At 32.4% G+C, this 23,827-nt stretch overlaps 3 protein-coding genes across 6 annotated transcripts in view; 1 reads left to right on the forward strand and 2 right to left on the reverse strand.

The window, feature by feature from the left end:
• Positions 1-644: 644 nt before the first annotated feature.
• LOC126811804 (coiled-coil domain-containing protein 153) lies at positions 645-5,962 on the reverse strand. The gene is made up of 7 exons (XM_050537728.2): positions 5,684-5,962; positions 3,699-3,752; positions 3,148-3,202; positions 2,712-2,856; positions 1,973-2,052; positions 1,335-1,511; positions 645-1,051 (listed from the first exon to the last, which is right to left on the reverse strand). Exons 1-7 carry the CDS (start codon positions 5,803-5,805, stop codon positions 800-802), a joined length of 885 nt encoding a protein of 294 aa, XP_050393685.2. The 5' UTR covers positions 5,806-5,962; the 3' UTR covers positions 645-799.
• A 183-nt stretch (positions 5,963-6,145) lies between these two features.
• Positions 6,146-9,833, forward strand: LOC126811806 (U7 snRNA-associated Sm-like protein LSm11). Its single transcript, XM_050537729.2, has 4 exons — positions 6,146-6,541; positions 8,370-8,509; positions 8,848-8,910; positions 9,335-9,833. Exons 1-4 carry the CDS (start codon positions 6,175-6,177, stop codon positions 9,581-9,583), a joined length of 819 nt encoding a protein of 272 aa, XP_050393686.2. The 5' UTR covers positions 6,146-6,174; the 3' UTR covers positions 9,584-9,833.
• A 41-nt stretch (positions 9,834-9,874) lies between these two features.
• Positions 9,875-23,827, reverse strand: part of LOC126811799 (CCR4-NOT transcription complex subunit 3) — a 29,176-nt gene continuing 15,223 nt past the window's right edge. For 2 of the 4 annotated variants that reach the window (XM_050537717.2, XM_050537715.2), the window contains exons 12-19: positions 19,852-19,964; positions 18,582-18,659; positions 17,799-18,076; positions 17,311-17,419; positions 16,850-17,129; positions 14,608-14,740; positions 14,097-14,222; positions 9,875-12,968 (exon numbers count right to left, since the gene is read on the reverse strand). In XM_050537717.2, the coding sequence (XP_050393674.1) occupies positions 12,870-12,968; positions 14,097-14,222; positions 14,608-14,740; positions 16,850-17,129; positions 17,311-17,419; positions 17,799-18,076; positions 18,582-18,659; positions 19,852-19,964 (1,216 nt within the window). In that variant the 3' untranslated portion in view covers positions 9,875-12,869. The remainder of the gene's footprint in view (positions 12,969-14,096; positions 14,223-14,607; positions 14,741-16,849; positions 17,130-17,310; positions 17,420-17,798; positions 18,077-18,581; positions 18,660-19,851; positions 19,965-23,827) is intronic. The other 2 variants (XM_050537716.2, XM_050537718.2) reach the window with 2 other exon arrangements.

Here is a 23,827-nt window from a genome sequence, read left to right on the forward strand (position 1 = left end):
AAGCCATGAAGAAACTTTTGGCCATCACAAAGAGATGAATTAGTAACCATTTTTTGTCTTTAATCAGTTCTTGGAATTCCTTTATAATTACGAATTGTCTATACAATAATTCAAATGTAATATATCTGTCCGAACAAACCTGTCCCAATAAATCTAAAGATAACTACGCAAACCATGGAAATACGTCAACAACGCTTATCCGAAGAAAAAAAAAACTTAGATGTTGATCAAATTTAATAAGGACCTAGCATCCTTCAAGAAATGCACTTTTTATCATGTTCAAAAGCTTTTCCGAACAAATATTATATCGCTGTAACGAAAATCTTAGATTGCTGAAAATCAACGGGGTTCATCCTTTCCTATTCCAATGCTTCCACAAGGTTACTCTTCTCACAATCCTAATGTTTCACACAAAACTTGAAAAAAAAAAAAGATGGTTAATAACAGTAGTCTCTAATACATGTACACTAATAGTTTTCAGAAGGCCTGAACGGAAGGTAACAGAACACTGAATATCGATAGGGTCGTGCTCTCATGACTCCAACTCTTCAACCAAAATTGAACAAAATCTGTTAAAAACTGTAGCCTCTATTGCAGACTAATCTGCCATTGATTCTGGTTCAGTTATTACTATAACTATGATATTGTGAGTAAAATATATTTATATTTTAATACAAAACAATTTTACAAGGCCAGCCTCTTGTACGAATATTACTTAATATTAACAAAATCACATAATTTAATATTCTAATTCTATAATATATATTTAGAATCCAAAGCAGTTCACATATAACAACGTTCAGGATATGGTTCCAGCTTCACTATCTGCATCACAACTTTTAAATGCATTCTTTTGTCTTGCATGTCTTAAATATTTCAAGTCTTCCGCATATTGTTGTTCACGGAGAAGTTCTTTCCGCTGATCTTCGAGTTCACTATTATGATCATTTAAAGCCCTTGTTTTCTGGATTAATTTCAATAATTCTCTTCTTAAACGTCTATTTTCAGTTTTGATGTTGTCTGTGTGGTCTGTTAGACATTGCACTGCCTCCTAATGTAAAAAGAAATTTGATTACTGTGGGTCTGTATATGATCAAGTAATTTTACATAATGCAATTATTACCAATTAATATTCTAAAAAATAATTGAGAACTTTTGCTATTTGACTATTCAAACTTATTCCTGCCATTTATGGTTTAACATGTTTGCATGCAGACCCACCTGAGGTTCTGATCATCTGATGAGTGGTGCCAATTCTATAATGACATCAGGTTGATCAGGTGTTCAAATGCTCAGTGGTTGGTAAAATTCTGTATGAAATAAAAGATACCTACTTTATTTGCCTTTTTCTCTAAAGTCTGAATTCTGCTTGTAGAATCATCCTCATAATTTCTTTTTTTCTCCAGAAAATTTGCCTTTAAATCTTGAATTGTTTCTGAATGTTTCACCCTCATTTGCATCACTTCCTTTTCTAACTCTTTTATTTTGTTCAACTGTTCTGTTTGGAGATTCTGTAATAATAATATAGATACCGGTACTTAAAATTGAAAAAATGGTAGTTTCAATAATTTCTGTTTTTAAGTACAAAATTACCTCATCATATAATTTGATGAGTAACGTGACTAAGTCATTGTGTTGACCACCTGAAGATTGGTCAGTCTATGATCATTGTCAATGACTTTACTGCGGAATGGCATATGCTAGATACAAGAAAATAACACTTTTTGTTATGTGACATTAAGCTATGGAACAAGCTGCTAGTAAAATCTTAGATGGATACATTTAAATCTTCCCTAACACCATTTTTATGAAAAGAAATAATTGATCATGTGCTGTATACATGTATAACTGAACTCAGTCCGCCATATTTTATTTTCTCTGAAATCTCCAATTGTATTCTGACTGGCCTTGCAAAGTTTATTGAAGATGTACGTATCTACGGTAAGGTTGTGATTGAAATGACAATATGTACCTTATATTCTTGAAGATCTGTTAGTTCTTGTGTTGTTTTCTCTGATAAATGTTGTTTTTCTAAAAGCATGCCCTCTAAAGCTACAAAACAAATTACACACAATTAATGTAATGTTGCAGGTAGCACAAAGGAATCGTTTATACTTAAAACATATTTTATTGTTCAATAAACAACTGGATAAAACACAAGTTTTACAACTTATAAAAGTCTTCTCCAATACATATATTACATAAATGAACTTCTATATATATTAAATACAATTTTCTATTAAATAAGACATGAAAAGCAAAAATAAAAAATAAATACTGGTACATGTAAATATATTGTGAGGTGACAAGCAGAATGATTATTTAGGTACTTGACAACTGAGGTCTAGTCTTGATCATCCATTTTATTGTTAATTTTTATATCTTGTGGGAGTTCACATCCATTTGAAACTTGGCCATCCGATGGTCTAGAGAGTTGATTATATACTTATGTGAATATTACATTTGAAGCAAAAAAAAAGACCAACAATAGGTAGATTTAGCGCCTACATAATGCATCTTTGAACATAATAGTTGATAAATTTAATTGGAACTATAATAAATCTCATTTCGTCAAAGCACATAACCCACAGGAGGTCAGTGAGCCACCGATTCGCCCTTTCCATCTCACCCAATTACATGTGTCTGATAACCGAATATTCGAGAAAAAATAATTTTCTCTGTTGAACTTTTCTCAAATTATGATAAATTACCTTTTTTCTTTTCATCATATTCCTCTTCCATTAACTGTTTTTCAAGTTTAATATTTTTTATTTGTTGTTTGTTATGATCACTTAATGTTATTATAGTTGTTTGGCGTTTACTTGTTTTTTTTTCTATATAACTCATATATTCATGCTGGAAACAAAGACAAAGAAATGTTTTTCCTACACTGCATTTTCGGATGCATTTTAATTCATAAAAAATTGAGTTATTATGAATAGATACATTATTTGAGTAATGAACACTTTTCAAATGGCTAAGTTTGAAAAAGTATAATTAATGAAAACTAATGGAAATCTGCCTTGCCAATCAATAATAATTAATGTGAAAGGATATACTAATAGATAAACATAGATCTCATTTAATTAATACCAAACATGCAGTATAATAGAGTTATGAATGAAAATACGTTTATAAAGTTCTTACGCTTTCAACTCTAACTTTTTGTGCTTCTTGTTGCAACCAATCATTTTCCATTCGACTTTTAACGTGTGATAAGGATAATAAACTTTATAAATGTGTATCAATGATTCATTTTTTTTTTAAAATACAAACAAGCCAACAGTGAATAGATTAATTAATAGCACATTTATCTTTTTATCAAGCAATCAGACAGTTTATCCATATTTAAAAAGCAGTAAATCCTGATGATAGAACATAGTCATGGTTTAGACGTATTGAAACTATACACCAAATTTCATCACTCGACACTCTCCCTCAGTTAGAATCAAAGTCCCAAAGCATCGACCAATTAAATTGTTTATCACTGCTTAGTCTGAGCAGAAAATATTAATCACCAAAAGGCTGGGGACAAAAACAAATACAATTTAGTAAACAGTCAAGAGGATGGATTAATTGATCTCAACATTAGCAAATTTAGTCTAATAATAGTATGGATGAATTAATTGACCTCAACTTTAACAAACCAAATATAAACTTGGTGAATTCACATATAATTGACTTTTAAAATAGGATACAGATCCTCAACTCTTTTCTTGGCATTGTCCAAATCAGATGACACTTTTTCCAACCTGAAAAATACAATTAATATAGAATTATATATAAGAAATTCTCTGAACAAATTTCACATCAAAAGCAACTCACTATGCCCAGTTTGAGGCATGCATTACAACAATGCAAGTGACGAAGTGCTCAGACATGAATCGAATTTAACTTTTTTTGAGGGGTAATCAAGCAGATTGCAATAGAAATTATTAGTCTGAAATATGAAATAGTATAAAATGATGCAAAACGCACAATTTAACTTTTAAGTATAAAAGATCATAAAGAAATATAATTAATAACTTTATCTATGTATTTATATATTATCTGTATAGGACATTCAACAAAACCATTCCATGAGGTGGCATATTGCCTGTACAGGTGTGAAAATGTGTGTTTTCATTTTCAATTTTAAAACCTGAATGTACATTTTTCTACTTAGAAATCATCAATATTCAAGGTAAATTAATTTGCCTTATGTCCAAAGCATGATTTCGGTTGTTGATAATAGATCTTGGGTGAACATGCATGGATTTCATGACTTGCATGAATCTTCTTACAAATCAGGAATGGAAATTCACACAAATATTTAGCGCTGCCAAATAGTAAGGTTTAACATTACAATGTCAACCGATTTTACAGAAGAGAGCTGCCTTATCAGATAAATTTCACCTATCATTGATCTATTTTTCTTAAAAAATATTATACACAATAGCTCTGGGCTAGTTCTAATAATGTCATCCGGCACCCAAATGCTAATTTTCACTTGTGGTTTTTACACCCAGGACAAACAATGTTGGCCTGGACACTGATATTAAGAGGAAACCATATGCTGGAAAATCCTGAGGTACTTTCTTGACCAACATCTGTTAAACACACCGAAACTGAACTCAGCTGGACCTACTGGTTAGTGTACAAGCGTTTTATGTACGAGCCACTGTGTCTCAAGATAAAAGATGGTACTATGTGGATAATATCATACTTCAATAAGTAAAACTTAAAACCGTCAATTTTTTCTTCAAAACACAATTGCTTGTTATTTATTACATTTCTGCCACACCCAATTACAACTAATAATATGTAGAAGTAAGCTAGTTATACTATCTACAAGAATGTAGCTAAAATCGTTGAGATATAAGCTTAGTGTACGTGTTGTTTTTTTTATAGCTACAATTAATGAATTATTTAGATGCCTTTAGTTTCACCTGGCAAACTTAACTTCTTTATTATTTATTAATGCATGCAACATCTTAAAAATAAGTTAATTTTATACTATTAGTATTAGAACTAATTAAAATACCCGATCCGATGTAGTGAAAATTGGGCTGTTATTCATTCTCTTGTTTATCTGCAGATATTGTCAGTAAAGTTAATCAACAGTGTTTCTAACAGAATTGATATGGCCATTCATAATTACAGTGCCTTAACCATGCGCGACAAGGTTACTCTACTTGTCGCATATTGGCTGTTGTACACAACATATATCTCCGCCTTCATGACGTAAAGGTACGTCATACCTATAATTCCTTCTAAAAACATTGGAATTTTTGCCCGGGCAGCGGCACTATGGCCTATCCAAATGCCAAGGGATCTTTTATGTGTACACCAATGTATACACGGAACCTTGGCTTTTTGTACCATCCAAACGACTAGACAGCTGTCCTTGTCATGCCCACCATCCTGCACCTGATGAACTTTAATTCTCGACCTATTCTGGGATCAAACACGTGACTTAGTCAGCACCTTACCCACTTAAACGAGATGGTTTTAATATATTATTATTATTATTGTGTTGTAATATTTAATAATTTAAAGTAAAGATCACCAAAAAGACTTGCAAACATAGCTTGATTGAACAAACACATACGATTGACCAATGTTGACAAGATAAGCTTATATGACACATGGATGGAGTAGGTTAAAGAAACCAGAACAAACCATCTAACTCTCTACTACTTACTCTTCCTGCAATAAAATTTCCTTTTCCGTAGGTTCTGGAGTTTTGGGTTTTTCATTTGGAGGTGTTGCAGAACCTTTCCCCTTTTTGCCTTTCTTTCCTTTTCCCTTTTTCTTCGGCGGCATTTTATTTAATTAAATAAATAAATAATATTTTTTAAATTAGTGAAAGAGACGTTTATAAATGATTGAAGTACTTTGTTGACGTTAAACTAATGTTCTGTGGACCTAAATGTTAATACAATGTAAAAGCTGACCTAATTAATAAAAGCGTCCTGTTGTTATGACAATACCGGAAGTGCAATTGTAGAAACTTATTTTCGTACAAATATTGAAGTATTTTTGAACAAATTATCGTTCATAAACATGACAAAAACGTTATATTTATTAAGCATAAGATATTTTTTGTTGTTTCAGGAGAAAATAATATTTCATACAAATAATAGTATCGTTTTCAGATTATTAGTTCGAAAACATAACTGACATATTAAGAAAATGGCAGCCCCCGGGAAAGACGAGTCCACAGATGCCAAAAGTAAAGTTTCCATGCACAGTGTAGACGTTTTGTCTCCGGATTTCGACCCACTGAGTGCCTTATATTCTCGTGATGTAGTTATTCCTTATCCAGAAGTCCAAGTATTTAGCACTCTGTCTGAATATGAAAAGAAGATGACAGCAAAACCAAAATCCACCCCAGAAAACCCGCAAACCTCAGGCTCTGCAGGTGGCACAGCAAGGATGCCTAAGAAGGCTCAGTTCAGACAGGAGGGTGCAGCTCCAAAGGCTATGAAGTCCTCATCAAAGGAAAAGAAAATTTCAAGAAGACCACCAGACGTTAATATTCTAACGAGAATGGAGAAAAGTATAATATGTAGTGTCATAATAATCAATCACTGACACATATAATATGTAACAGGCATTGCCTGAGTAGAGCGAAGCTGATTATTGTCAAATACAAAACCTTAATAATTAATTTTCTCAAGTGATACAAAAAATGTTAAATAATTTAGTTTTTCAAAATTGATTTTTATTTAGATCTAAATTTTATACATTAATTTTGTTTTTAAAAAAAAGAACAAAAAAGTGTGAGAATTATTTTCATTGACGTAAAAAATATGTGACGTCATTGATTAGACGCATCATAGAAATAGTTCTATGAGGCGCGTAATCTCGCTTGGACGAGATTTGGTAAGTTGACATGCGCATTGCCTATTTTCTCCAGTGTATCCGGTTCCGGTCTGAATTTTTTCTTAATCAACAGTCTGTGGGTGACATTTTCAATTACGCTCCTGTGTTACCGGAAAAGAGCTTTGCTCAAGCGCTCCGCGCGGCGCTTTAGAGCTTTGCTCTATATAATATATAATATAGGTGATACTCGATTGAACATTTCAGAATTAAATTCTTTCAATTACAAAAATAGTGTCAATCGAGTGAAAAGTAGAATTTCGGAGTACAGCGCATGTGACGACAGCATAAAATATATCTCAATCATGACAGCTGAAACATATTTGTTACTTAAAATACATCACGATTCTACTCACAACACCTCAGCAGTCGGGACTGGCAGAACTGTGACAGCGACATAGCTGAATTCCATATCACTTGATTGTAAATTCTGTCAATTCGGGACCTTCCGGACTGACAATCGAGAACCCCGTCAAACACTTGTTTTAAAAAACATAAGCCTACTCTCAGTATATTCCTGTGAACTTAAATATTTCTTGTACGGTAACCTGAAATATTGTCTGTAAATGATGGTTACATAAATAGTAGGTCAAACTTGATAGGTATATCTTTAATTTGTATAAAACGTTTAGCTTTAGGTCAATAGATTTAATTTGTTCTTTAAATTTGGTCATTGTCATAAATTTGATATTTTCAGACTTAGCAGCTGTCTAATATTTCAAGGCTTAAATGTACTCAAATTGATTATTTAACATTTAATTAAGAAAACAATATATCAATGGTAGATAATCTCCTGGCTTGATTTTAATGGGATTAAAGAAGCTTATGCAAAGATTTCAGTGAATATTATAGGTGGCGCTGGAAGGTTTAAGTCATATTATGAATGAATGAATGAAAATAATTATGCGCCGTTTCCAGAAAGCTGCTCAACCTATATATTGTCTGCAGTGGAGACAAAATTTCCAACTCGTTACTCATCATATCTTTTAAATCTTTGATGATGTCAAATGTTTATAACCATTTTTGGGGGGTTGGATGGCCGAATGGTTAGCATGTCCGTGCTGTATCATAAGGTTTGTCATTAAGTCAACTGGCGTGGTTTCGATTCCATGGTTGTATGTGACAAGGAGTAGGGTCGCCTGTCCATCCTCATGGGTTTCGTCCGGGTTCTCCGGTTTCCTCCCACTTCTAAAGACCCCTACGTGCAAGCAATTTTTATTAAAATAAAAATTGAACCAAATGTTGGTCCTGAAATGACCTAGTTTGTGTTGAGTAGATGTTAAACCCCATTTCTCTCTCTCTAACCATTTTTAGACAGATATTGTACTTTGCAAGGGATTAAAAATCACTGAAATAAAGATCAGAGATTTTCTCCCCAAAATCAAAAGTTGAGAATAGGATATATACATTTCCCATTTCAAGAACTCATTCATTGTATGCCACTACTACAAGTCATTTTTAACTGCTTGTCATAGAACCATTTATATTATAAATTTGATTTTCAGGAGAATTAAAAGGTCCATTGAATGTGTTACAAAAATGCATCCAAGAAAGACATCATGTTCGAGTGTGGACAAGAAATGCTGTTAGTATAAGAGGAATTTGTAGAGGATATATAGTTGCATTTGATAAACATTTCAACATGGTAAATATGTTTCATTGCATACATTCAATATTTACGATGCACACTTTTATCATGACTGAAATATTACTTGTGTAGATGACTTGAGATTTTATGTATATCATATTAAACACAAAAAGTTATGGTATATCAACAAGTCGGAACATAAGGCACCTGTCATAGACTCTGTCAGGCACAAATTATCACATAACATTTATATTATAATATATCACATAACATTTATATTATAGTATATTATTTGTGTGGTAATTTGTGCCTGACAATGCCTGTGACAGGTACCTTATGTCCATGCTTGTATACCAACAGGATCATAAATATCTCAAGACTTTTTGATATTTCAGGCTATGATTGATGTTGATGAAGTTTTTAAAAATCCTTGTATTGATAAGAAAAAGAGAAAAAAGGCAAGTAATTAATAGTTATCAAGTATGACATTATTTCGTATGTGGTAGATTCTGAAGTATATTTTAGTTAAATACTGTAGAATTTGAAATTAAAGCAATGAGAGGCCTACACTTCATTGTAAAATCAATCCAATGGATACTGAAAACCATTGGACAACTGCAAGTATGGTGAAATTAATACTAAAATTGTAAACAACTAGAGATGCATTGATTTTATCATACATTTAACACTGATAATCCCCACGATTTTACTTGACAAAGTAATTTTGTCTTCTGCAGGTGTAATTATTGATATTAAGGACAAGCCAATTTCATTAACTATTTCTCTCTCTCTGTGAGTTGCCAAATTACATAATTTGAGGAATCCAGTATTCTTTTAGTAATCATATATACATTGTAAGTATATGTTTTTATTCCCTCTTAGATTAGAGATAAAGAAAAGCAAGAAATTGAAAAATCATCTGTTGCAGATCAACCAACAAGAACTGATCAAAAATCTGGTTCCAAGTTAGCTGTAAAATCAGATGTTGTAAAGAACACCACACAAAATTCTATTTTATTATGTGAATCTGTTTGGTTAGGTTTACATCCAACAGAGCTTTCTTACAGACATGTTAACCAGATATTTATCAGGGGAGATAATATTGCATGTGTTAATATAATCCAGAGATGATACTTCAAACTAACTTTTGTAAAGATATACAATTGCGATCGATCTCTGAATACATTACCAGGGACTGTTAATGCAAGAGATTGATATATTACATGGAATATTTATCCAGTGGCTGAATGTGATAAATATGACCGATATTCACTGTTGTCAAGATTGTTATGGGCTCACATATTGTATTGTGTGGAAAAACGTCTCAGTAAACCCAATAAATGTCAATAATTCTGGCTGAATAAATGACTTTAAATAAAAAGTTAGAAGTATTTTCATTAACTAAAGGAAAACTCAAACACATTTTCACAGACAAATCAGTATTTATTTTTTTGAAGTTTTTTCTGCATTTTTTCTGACCACCCTTATTGGTACAACTGTCCCTTTAATAATATATATACAGAAGCTTTACCATCTGTTACTTTATATAACAGTGTAAACAATAGGACAGCTGTACAAGGGTTCAACATGACATGCTGTACAAAAATAACCCCTCTGGGAGAAATGGCATCTTCTCTAGCAGAGTGGCTGTATCGCAGTTTGACATCACATTGCATCAATTATGGATCCAGTCCACAAATTAACACAAATACAGAACATGGGAAGCCTAGGTATGCCGAGTGAATATGATACTTGTGAATGGAAATGTCTTGCTAAATAGCTATGACTCTTTGATTGGAGACATCCGCTAATATGTTACAACAAAATGATATGAGATTTTTTGCCTCCCACAATCTATCCACTCAATCCAGTCAATATGTATGTACATTTAATTATAATAGAAAGTATTTGGTTCATTAAATTATTTAAGAGAAAAATGCTCTTCAGCAAATTAATTTAAATCAGATTCATAAAAATCTATTTTAGACAAACATACGATTCAAATAGTTATTAGAACATTTTACAATAACAAATTTCCCTTCCAGAGATACAAATGTCATAAATTATAACACTAGTCTTAAAGATGATCTTAATATCTGGAAGCAGTTATTGACTAGGAAAAGATCATTTTTTTCAAAAGTGTTGCTACACTTTGTGTTAGGCACTTATGCAGTCCCCAAGTCCAATTATTGCAATTTATATAGTCCAAGTAAGGAAAGAAATATGCTTGATTTATTTGCTGAAACAATAAATTATCTTATTCAGTATAGATATAATTTGGGAAATAAATTTGAAAACAACAGACTATGATTTAAATACATATAACATAACGCTGTGACTAAAAATTCTATAATTTAAAAACTAGATTTATAGTTAAATTAAAGTGCATATATTTCTCTATTCAAAAAATAAAAAGCACTTTTTAAAAGTAGAATAAGAATAGAACAAAATGTTTCCATTTAACAAGTGGAAATTAATACAAATCCTTTCCTTTAGGTTCATGTAGGCAATTTAGTTCAATGATAAATCAAATTAACAAGTTGTGTAACCAGTTTTAATCATTAATGGTAACATTTGATTAAAACAAAAACTTAGTGAATCAAATTGTTTGAAACATCAAAAACGAATCATTAATAATAAAAATAAATATCAATCATAAATACACATCTCTTTAATCCTGGTCAACTGATTATTTTCTTAATTTTATAAGAATATAATCAAAGGACAGATTGATAAGAATAATTAATAGTTTCAAAATAAAAAACACAATTTATATGGAAAACATGCAAAATGTGTACAAACCAATGATTGTTTTCCATATAAATTGTGTTTTCATTATTTCGTTTAATTTCAAAATAAATAGAAAATTTGCTTTTGTTGCCCAAAGTCAAAAGCTTCACATGTATTTTAAACCGGTTTAGATGTACACATATGTAGATTCATAGTTCAGTTCACATATAAATTATATGGCATTTTAATAATGGCCTGGGTTTACTTAAAAGGTAATTATATTATTTACCCAAATAATATTTTAATACTTTTAAAATGGTTACCCTATACAATTTCCTCCTAATTATATAAATGAAATGACAGTGATATTTTCCCAAATATAACACAGTAACGTGACTTCAGTAGGTTAAATGTAATTTAGTAACATGAAGGAAAATAGAATATCTAAGTTAAAAGACAGTAAAGTTTCTTTAAAGTTAACCACATCAATTTTTTTCTCATGATCAAAGAAGTTTATTTGCTATTCAAAAGTTTTGATTATTTACAGACTTCGACTAATATCTAAAATATTTTGTTATGGTTTTTTAAAAACCAAGAATAGTCATCTGATAAACAATTTCAAGAAGGAACTGTGTACTATATAATGATTTTGTTCTGATGAATTAAAGTGGGTGTACATTATAAAGCTATCAAAATTTGCCTTACACTAGGTGTCATAGATCGTATCTAGACATCGTCTTTATCTCTTCCATCCCTATTTCATTTCAAATGTTTCAATGTAAAAGTGATATGACCAATGGAATGAAGTTTATTATTTTAATGAAATATGCATGATAATGAATGAAGTATCAAATATGTGAATCATTCACCTCTCAAAAAGTATTTTGAATATACACATGCACTTTCACTCTCCACACAATCACAATATTATATGATACAAATGTACTCTAAATGATATAATGAAATCTACACATTCTTTTACATTGAAACACTATGCTGAAATCTTGGATACACAACAGTCTTCTATACAAGTATCTAAGGATCCCGACTACTAATTGTATGTGAATGAGCATTGCAAATAATAACAAATGAAAATGGGTTAAATTGCACTTAACTTTAATTCACTTGTCACAGTAATTGTCTATTGTATACAACAAACCTATTCCAAATAGGTTTCCAATATACTGTCAGATTACACAGATTACACTCACGCTTCATATCACATCAAAGTCAATGGAAACAGAAATAGCACTATATAGTGACTTTGATATGATTCTTAGTCCATGAATTAAAATAGATTTTTTGAAGAGAGGTATATATTCTATAGTGATAATCAATGCTAAGAAGTGGCCAGTTCAATACTAATATAGCAAAAAACTGGTCATACTAGTGATGATTTTATATTGTTGGTATGTAAGTAAAGACTTTCTAGCTTCACACTTTGATCTTGGACGGCAATTAACGAAACATCTTGACTGGAATAAGATGGAATAGTGGTGTGACATTTTGTTTTCTCTCCTGAATATCGTTGCATTGAGATCCAAAGAACATAATAAACTCAGCATTTGCTATCCTCCACAGTTCAGTGTCCTACAACAAACTGACTCGTACGAACAGCAGTTGTCCAACCACATAAAATTAGGATGGCAGATCCATAATCACATGGCTTATGCGGCCTAATTCAATACTAGTTCAAGTCCCGATCTTCCAAATATCGGTATTCAAATGTAAAACCCTCCTTCTTCCGTTGGCCCCATTTTTCATAGTCGAAAAAAATGTATGTGCCCTGAAATAACAATGAAATGTTTTTAAAAATAAATCTGTCATTTATATTATTATAAACAGACAATTTATAACCTTACTTGTTAATCAGAGTACAAGACATGTTGAAGGCTCGATATAATGTTCGTTGGTCACCTCAATAGGGAAGGAACCCTATTAATGGCAGTGACAAAATTATAGAGGGGGGCATGCGGTGAGATCAACAACATGCAAACAAGTCAGTCTCAAAAAGTCCAGCCAATTTGGGCATTTTAATGATGAATAATAATAATTCCTCATGAAACTAAAGTAGCATTAACAGTCTGTGTTAAGCAGCAGATCGTCATTTGAGATTTTTTAAACCCTGCAAACTACAATATTGGGGAAATTGAATATCAGTCTAAAATGGTTCATGTCTGTTCAGTATTTACAAAGAATATGATGAACTGAAAAGTTCACAGCATTTGACATCCTCTGCAGGCGATACAAACCAAAATGACAAAAATTATATAAATTTATAGAAATACAGGATTAGTATTAAATAAACAATACGTTTTTTTGATATTTTAATGGCCATTTGGACTAATTATACTTATAGACCTTTTGGCTATATAGATCATATAAACAAGCCAATGGCACCTTAAATCTTGGTTAAAATCTTTCGATGGGCTCTTTGTAATCAGATAGCATCCAAGCCTGGAGATTACAATTTCTTAAGTGATAAATAATCCATACGTTTAGATTATAACATGGTATAAGCTGTGAAAAAAACCATACTGTCCGAATAATGAAAATGAGAACAAGCGGCTGTAATTCACAATCATCAAACAAGCCTTTTTTCTTTCAAACCAGACAGCTGGCCTGAATAATAAATCAGTTCATATTCCACAATGACAATCAGTTCATACCTGCTCAGGGGAGGTTGGATGGTCGAATGGTTAGCTGTGCGTGGTTTTGATTCCCCGGTTGTATGTGACGAGTAGCATGGCCTGTTCCACCTCATGTGTTTTCTCCACATACTCCGGTTTCCTCAAACTGCTAACGACCCCTATGCACAAGTGAATTATTGAAATAAAATTAAACCATGTTAGTCCCAAAATGACCTAGTTTGTGTCGAGTGGACGTTAAACCCCATTTCTAAAAAAAAACATACCTGCTCAAAGTCTTCTGTGATAGTTTTTGGTTCTTCATGCCGCTGAAACCACATCATATATTTCGTGTGGAACCGCCATGATTGCTTCTTTAATGCTTTTGCTGCCAAGTATTGAGCCTTTGTACCCTGAATATCATATAAAATATAATCAGAATTTTATCGATCACAAATATACAGTATACTAAACATACAGCTATAATTATAGATTTTTAGATGGCAAAAGCATACATCATATATTTAAGACATTGGATTACATGGTTCTTTGGATGATATAGTCTGGTGGTAACAAATTTCTACTAATGAGATGGTTTATACACAGAAGACAATTTTTGGTACACATCACAACACTTTCTTAAAAATGATCTGCATCTTATTCTTTGTTGCAGACAAACAACTATTCTCTTGATTAATCCGATATTGATAGCATCTGTTGGAAGGCGAAAACCCACAATAATCAAGGTTTACACTACATTGTTTAAAGCGGTGGACACAAAGAATGAATAAAGATTACCTCCATATAATAAAATATGAAGAAGAGAGTCTCTGTTGACAATCGTGTGAAGAAATCTACAGAATCTGCATGGGGTGGTGGGAGTTGATAATAATAAGATGGTGTTGGACAGGGATTACGTGGCAAATAATGCCTGAAATATAAACAATAACATGTTGTATTTTATTCCTAAACAAAGCTGGAAAAAAATAATTTATGATTTCTAAGATTGAAATTTACAGTTAAAAAACAAAACATTATATGACCATGATATTATGAAGACAGAAAGCACCAAACTGATAAACATCTTCACACATATAAAACATCACATTTTAATGTGCAAAGCTAGCATGTAGCTAATAAAAATGTGCATGTAGCTTTTCATGGGAAGATTACTGTAGGTGTAGTAATAGAGCAACCAATAATGAAAGATGGGTTGCCAGGCAACGAAAGATAGGTTGCAAGGCAACGAAACATACGCCCACAGCAACTAAATCGTCCGGGCAGTCAACAAGGGTTGTCGTATATTTTTACTTTTTTCGGTAATGAAACATTTATAATACACTAAAATCTGATTAAGAGCAACAACTCACGAAGTAATTACCAGAAAACTATTAGAATTTGTTTGGTTTTTATAAAGTTCTGCCCCATGCTAACGTTTTGTATGCAAAGCTTTTAATATCATGGATTTAACTGTTTAAGTCATAAAAGTTCATTGAAAATCAATATACTTGTTCGTCTCAAGATCTTAAACTCTGTGTATCAATCTGAAGTCAATCGGATTATAACTTTAGCCTTTAGAGCATCACAAGATTTTGCAAAGTGATCAAGGGCCATAACTTTGCCAGTAATTATCGGAAATCATTGAAAATCAATAGGAATCTTAGTCTCATGACCTCAAACACTGTGTATATATTTAAACTTAATCGGATATTAACTTTAGCCTCTAGAGCATCCACAAGATTCTTTGAAGTGATCAAGGGCCATAACTCTGGCAGTAATTATCGGAAATCGCTGAAAATCAATAGGCTTCTTCGTCTCATGACCTTAAACACTGTGTATAAATTGAAAGTCAATCGGATATTAACTTTGGCCTCTAGAGCGTCCACAAGATTTTTCAAAGTGATCAAGGGCCATAACTCTGGCAGCAAATATTGGAAATCGCTGAAAATCAATAGGCTTCTTCGTCTCATGACCTTAAACACTGTGTATAAATTTAAAGTCAATCGAATATTAACTTTCGATTCTAGAGCATCCACAAGATTTTTTGAAGTGATCAAGGGCCATAACTTTGGCAGTAATTATCAGAAATCGCTGAAAACCAATAGGCTTCATCATCCTATGACCTTAAACACTGTGTATAAATTTAATGTCAATCGGATGTTAACTTTAGCCTCTAGAGCATCCACAAGATTTTTTGAAGTGATCAAGGGCCATAACTCTGGCAGTAATTATCGGAAATCGTTGAAAATCAATAGATTTCTTCGTCTCGTGACCTTGAACATTGTGTATAAATTTAAAGTCAATCGGATATTAACTTTGGCCTTTAGAGCATCCACAAGATTTTTTTAAGTGATCAAGGGCCATAACTCTGGCAGTAATTATTGGAAATCGCTGAAAATCAATAGGCTTCTTCGTCTCATGACCTTAAACACTGTGTATAAATTGAAAGTCAATCGGATATTAACTTTGGCCTTTAGAGCGTCCACAAGATTTTTTGAAGTGATCAAGGGCCATAACTCTGGCAGTAATTATTGGAAATCGTTGAAAATCAATAGGCTTCTTTGTCTCATGACCTCAAACACTGTGTATAAATTTAAGGTCAATTGGATATTAACTTTGGCCTCTAGAGCGTCCACAAGATTTTTCAAAGTGATCAAGGGCCATAACTCTGGCAGAAATTATCGGAAATCGCTGAAAATCAATAGGCTTCTTCATCTCAAGACCTTAAACACTGTGTATAAATTGAAAGTCAATCAGATATTAACTTTAGCCTCTAGAGCGTCCACAAGCAATTGTGGACGCCGGACCGCCGGACGGATGGGGGCGACGACAATATACGACCACATTTCAATGTGGGCGTATAAAAACTGATTGAACAATTCACATTGATATTGATATATGCAAACCCATTTCCTAATTCAGAATGCATCCCTTCTACTGGTTTGTCATCCAGTGATCATAATAACTGAGGTTCACTGCTGAATCAGTTTTTAAACCGCAATGCTGTATTTTAGTAATATAAATATTAACATAATCTTACCGTAATCGTTCTGAATCTGAAGGATGAGGCAAATGTTGATAGGCAGCATCTAACATTGTCAGTTGATAAACATGATCTTTAACAAGCGGCACTGGCCCTAACGGCGCTACTCCTAATAATGGATTTAGCTGGATTGTGGTGGTCTGTTGTGTCTGTGATTGAGATACTGACTGCGGCTGTAATGATGGCAGTATTGATTGTGACTGTAATGTAACTAACTGTTCTTGCGATGGTACTGTGGGCTGTGGAGGGGCTTGAGATAAGGGTGTATTAGAGATTCCTGTAAAGAATACATGGAATTTTAAATATTTTCAAATTTAAAAACATTAACATTAGCAAACAAATACTTTTTTTTTTTTTTAAAAGTATTATCAATCTTGGTACATTTGGTAAACAGCAATTAAAATCCATGTACCCACATACAGCTCATGAAAAAAACTGAATATGTGCATAGGCCCTACCTGTTGATTCAGTTTTCACATCATCAGACATAGATATCTCACTCTCAAGACCTGCATTGACAATAGCCTGCTGGGCCATTGACTTCAACGAAGACATGGGGTCAGATTCCTTAAATATAAAATTAATGAATGAATACATAATTTGTTATGGAAATGATGTGATTCAATTGACACACTTGTGTTCTATTTTCTTTACTGAAATACTCTTGTGTGCATCATTTTAAACCAGTAACTGAACATATCAACACAGACACTAGAAGGTTCATTTGTTACTGGTTCAACTTGCCTCCAACATACCCTACTAAACAGTAAGCTCACTAAATAGCCATTCATTAGACCTAAATTGAAGACTAATATATGGCAAAACTTTATTAGTGCTAAAGTCAATGGTAAAATAGTAACACCAGAATTTAAAGCACCATTCATTGATGTTAAAAACACTTTAGTCCACAATTAAAATACTAACACCATTCATTAGCGTTACTCACCTTTAAAATACTAACACCAGCACTAGAAGGACCATTCATTAGTGGTAAATCTTTTGCACTGTTTAAAGGTTGCACTGAACTAACCATCGAGTTGTTTAGGTTTGGCGCTGATGCAGCACCAGAGTTCGTAAATGGTGAAGGAGCAGACGGCACCGAAGGATTTCCCGAGGAGGTTAATGAGGAGACAGAACTACTATGAGAAGGAACTATGGTACCATTTGTCGTTGAACTACTTGCTGCTGCATGGTCTATAGAATTGGCCTGAGGCTTCAAATCTGCTACAAAAATGTGAAAAAAATAGTTTGATTAATAATGAGATTTAATAAATAGTTGACTATTCAAGTCATTAAAAATAAAAAGACTTACCTCTGAAAAGAAATATTAACAGATTTGGAATTCTGTTCAAGATTAAGGCAGATTAATGTAGTTCTCTGAACACTATTATAATGAAAGTGCCTTGTTTTGTTTACTGTGATATATGTAATAGGTAATAACAGTAAGCTTATACACATCAAACAAAATTACATAACTGATTATTTTCAATTCTGTATGTCATAACATTTAGGCTTATTAAAAGCATTTTATTATGAACAATAAATAGCTGTGTGTGATATGAGGCATTTAAATATAAATTACAAATAGATATGACAGTATAAAGAGTATCTGAAAGCAATGAACTATAGCCCATAAACCAATAGATTTTCTAACTGTGATGTGTTAAATTCAACTAAGCATTGCAAAATTACATGCATCTAGTTAAAATACCTAGATGGGAGATCTTACCGTGAGTAAAGCTATTCTGTGCGGCTGAATTTCGATGCCACACAGATGAAACGGAATTAGATAATCTTGTAGGCGTACCTAAAAAAATAAATGCTCTTGTTAAACGCCTACGTCTATGAATTCTCAAGATTAGAAAGTCTCTACAAACTATCTATATTAAAAACATTATCTGAATTAATCAGCTTCTATTCTAAGATACATCAAGTAATGTACTTTTATAACGACTTTAGCAAAAAGAATGTAGAGCTTTAAATTTTTATTGCTTTCTTTAAATAATGAAGAAATCGAAACTTTAATGAAGAATAGAGAAGCACAATATGTTAAATATACACAATAAAAACAAAATATAAGTAATAAATGAAGCAATAAAACCAATCAATAAGCTATACTATACATAACAACCCTGTGTTAACCTGATTACTTAAGGAATGGTATTGATCATTTATTAGTTTTCAATAAATTGTTCCAGTTCAATGAGCTTTACTGTTATTAACAAGATTACTTTTACAAAATGAATGATGAAAATTTACACATTTATAACTACAAACGTAGTCTTTAATTCTATTCAGTAGTTATATTCAATTCAATATCACAAGGATAAACTTTTATTTATTCTATTTCTAAATATTAGATTTGCTAGATATGTGCTGGCAGTTGTTATTGTATGATATTAGTGTAGAGATATATTAGAGAAAGAATGGATGGTCTTTATAAGACATGCAATGAAAATATAAAACAACATCATGCTAAGTACGGTATAATCTTGACATCAAAGTCTATTTCCATTTAAAACAGAACACCAATTCCATTATCAGGGTAGTAGTAATAAAGTAATTATTAGGTTTTTTCTAATAACTTTATAGGTTCTAGGGGCACAATATCTTTCTGAAATTCTGTCGGAAAGATAATTAATATAATCCTCAGTAGATCTAATAAACTATATTTTTCACGGAACGATTTACTAGTACCCAAATATAAAAACATTTTAATTATATAAACATTTTGTTAAAAATAAGGATTTTCGATGAAAAATTATAAAAGTTCTTTTTGGCAGGAATTTACAGGCAGAAGCTATTAACATATTTTCTCAGCATAAATATATTTATTATACCGGTTGTCTAGTAAAACCAAAATTAATTTCAATCATGATTCTGGAAATGAGTAAATGACCCTTTCTTTTGGTGTTATTGTTTTAAGTATGGATAAAACAAACGTAGATGTCAAGTCATGTGTGAACCTACACCACGATGTGCAAAACATTGATACTTACTTGATGTATTATTGTTTTGCTGACCACTAGCTGCTGCAGCAAATGGTGTAGACGGGGGCGTCACATGATTGTGATTACTAATAGTACTATTTTCTGAATTTTGAACTGAATTACTGAAATGGAAAATCAAGATTCTAAATAAAGCTGTTCAAATTAGAATAATGTATTCTAAGAAACCATAAGTATTAATAGACTTAAATATTTCCAAAAAGTTTCAGAAGTTAAAAAAATAAAAATCCCCATCCCACAATTCTATCCATAATTAACAAGTAGAAATGACATGGATTTACAATCTCAGTGACCTTACAATCTATAGCTGCTAATTAAATTATATCAGGTATCAACTCTCAGCAAAAACAAACTTATGGACACAAAAACAGCATGTAATATGTAACTTTGGTTGTGAAACTGTAAATAGCAAATGTAATAGTTTATTATCTCTAAACTGAAGAAAGTTTTTCAAAGGGAGATAATTAACATCCTGGATTTCCTGTTAAATATTTGTACTAAACAGACTATTAAATGTTTTATTTTTTATTTTGACCAATTTTACAATGTGGTTTGAAAAGCAACTGATCAAATTAAATTTACACATAAAGAAACAAGAATAAAAACAAAAAAGTAAATTTATCATTCACAATATATTTTAGAACAAATTATCCTGTGCCAAATGATGTGACATGCAATGGTTCAACTTCACCTCTATACTCTATAGTTAAGATGACCCATGAGAACCAAAGTTCAGGAAAACAGAACCTAGGGTAAAAATAATAAATTTGTATATTTTGAGGTCCTTTGGTTGACATCAGCAGTCACAGTCAGCAGGGCTTGATGGTTTGAATCTTTTACATCCTAGATTTTCCTAAAACCATTTTGCCTCAGGCTCCGCTAAATTTATAGCTGCCACCCAAATTCCATTTATTCAGTGCTACATAAAATTACTTTAAATATAATTGTCTTATTATAGTATAGTATTTGAGTTGCAACCAAGAGACTGCACATACACGCAAATTACAACGTATTAAGCTGGAACAACCATATTTTTGGGAGCCACAATCCTTTCCCATTACCCAAGCGGCCAAGCCCTATATGTACTTTTTTTAATACATAAATCAACACTGATATTTTGGTATTTACAGCAGTATCATTTATTTGTGCAAAAAAATGTGTAATTGACAAAATACAACCAGGAATTAAATGGTACTATTTGCTTTGTATTTGGTAAAGTTTGAAAGATGCCTTATGCAAGAGCTAAATTTGCCTATTGCAGCTCTTTTTCTAAGAGAGGAGAGGGGGGGGGGGGCTCCAAATATTGTATAAATTATTAATTGGGCATTTATTTACATTAGAAGCCCATAATCAGCTCGCTAGAAAATCGGACAGCAGAGATATTGAATGGATTAGAACATCAGCGCCATTTAATAATTGAAAGTTAAAATGGCTGATCAAGACTTTGTTTATTATCACAGCAATGGTACTTGACAATCTAGATTATTGTCAAAACTTCAAACATTCTCCACTTCACTCAGAAATAAATAATTTTGACTGAAATTTTCAATATTTTAATTTTATGTTATCTATTTTTGAACTAATATAGCAGAAGGTGTTGTTCACCTTTCACAAGAGGTTTGTGCTCTTCAGACAGAAATGAAATGGGGTACTACTTTTCAGCATCAACCGGGCAGTATGCTAAGAGGGCATACGTCCTACTCTTATATTGAATTCCAATGTTAAGGGTTCTTTACTTCTTATATGCTTACACGACCAAGTTACTAACAGTTTTTTCAAATCATGTACTCACAAAAATATTACCACTTGTGATTTTGATGTCTATACCAGTGTGTGTATAAAGCGGTTAATATTTTTAGCCATCTTCACTAGCCTGGTTGGTGCAGAAAAGTAGGAAGCTAAACTGCGTGTCATCTTTAAATTTGGCAATATTTTCGCATCTTTGATTTACCCACAGTGTTGAAATAAACTATTCTTATGGCCATTATTCTAGATTTCAGGGATCCCACCAACAATTTCTTAAATATTTATCTTGTCCAGCATTGACTTAATTACTTTTAATCTTTTCATTTGTTAAACTGTAGCCTATCAACAGACCTCAGTTTTTACGTCTCATCTGAAGACTAGCCTCTGTACCTTCCCAGGCACATTTGATTAACCCTACTTTCTCGGTCAACAGCGAGATTGACATGCCAGATCTCCTGGTTAGTGAGCCAGCACCTTACTTAGACAGAAAGAGAGTGAGTTTAAAAGAACTTCATAAAATAACCAGTTTTTATACAAGAACTTTAATAGTGCTAACGATTTTTGTTTTAACAGAAAAGATGCTTTAAGAACTGTATGTATATTTATTTGATTACCATTAAAAATAGCTTTGTCTGTTAAACGTTAAAATTCAATTTTTTCAATCCCTGGCCATGAATTAGACAAGAAACAGAATTATTAAATGTACACATTTAATGTGGATGTATATTAGGACTGGCAATCGATACTGATTTCAAGTTATCAATAATCGCCGACCATCCACCGATCAATAATCAATAATATTGGCAAATTATTTTTACATAACATTTCGTTTGAAAACATTCATAATTTGTATATGAATAACGAATACCAATTATATGAGTTTATACTGTAATATCGTTGTATAAAAGTATACATGTCGAATTTGTTTCATTGATTTGACAAAAATAATAGCATTCCATACCAAAACCAGGGTGTCAAAACTCAATCAACATTATTTGGAAGACAGAACTGTCACCACTTGACACATCTTTGCTGCTTATGACCAGAAAAATAATGAGCAAAATGTAGTTATTTCCCTTTGAAACGGATTCTGGCCAGCAGTTCACAGTAACTGTTTTTTTTTCTGGTAGTTATACAGATTTCTCATGCGCACCAAACGCCTTGTATAGTGGGTTAATTCATGTTTTTGACTTTTGGTCACTACAAGATCTATATAATTTCAATATTCCACAAATCGTTACATCATTAGGAACCATTTGCTCTCATTGTAAGTGACTGACAGTTTTTAGCGCTGAGAAACAAAACCTGTATGTTTAATGACTTTTCTGTTTAATTACAGTTAGCGAGCCAGGTCTAAGCATGCGCTGCAAAGAATACTGTGATAAGGATAGTCTTTTATGGATTTCTTCTTACAAGTGACTACTTATAATTGCGCAATTATCAATATTTTATATCTGTATAGTGTATCAATATATTGATATTTTTTGCCAGCCCAAATGTATATGAAATGAAATGAGGTTTAACGTCCTACTGTTCTGCTCCGACTGGGCTAATGAAGACGGGCACACGCCATACAGAGTGATATGAGGGAAATTTTTCCCAGTCGGGGGCACTATGGCCTACTCTTGTATCGAATTCCAACTGCCAAAGGATCTTTTACGGGCATGCCAATGTGCACACAGGACCTCGGTTTACCATCCCATCCGAACGACTAGACAGGTGTCCTTATTAGGCCCTCCATTCTGCACCACTGACAAGGGGAAACCACGCCGGAAAAACCTGATGAACTTTCTTGGCCAATGGCAGGGATCGAACACTCGACCTCCACGCTAGCGAGCCAGCGTCTTGCCCACTTAGCCACCGTGGCTTCCAACCTAATGTATTGTCGACAACTGCATCCGTTGAGCATTGGTACGTCCACAATTTCTCCACACTACAGGTAGGTAATGGTTCTTTTCAGAATCCTAATGAAATTTAAAATTTTCAGATCCCAAATGGCATTGCCATCTCCCATTTATGTTCTATCAAATCTTTTGAACAATATATACTGGACAGAGTTCTTACCATGGCAAGGAAAATGCAAATGGTGGAAACAGAAGATAATACTCTGAAATATTACCTTGCACAGATTATCCTTATATAAGTTACGAAATGTTGGAAGAAGGATTAAATGTTCAGAATAGGGTTTCCAATTCAAAATTTTGATTTAAAGGAGCTGAAC

The sequence above is a fragment of the Patella vulgata genome, chromosome 2 (assembly GCF_932274485.2).
Source record: "Patella vulgata chromosome 2, xgPatVulg1.2, whole genome shotgun sequence".
NCBI lineage: Eukaryota > Metazoa > Mollusca > Gastropoda > Patellidae > Patella > Patella vulgata.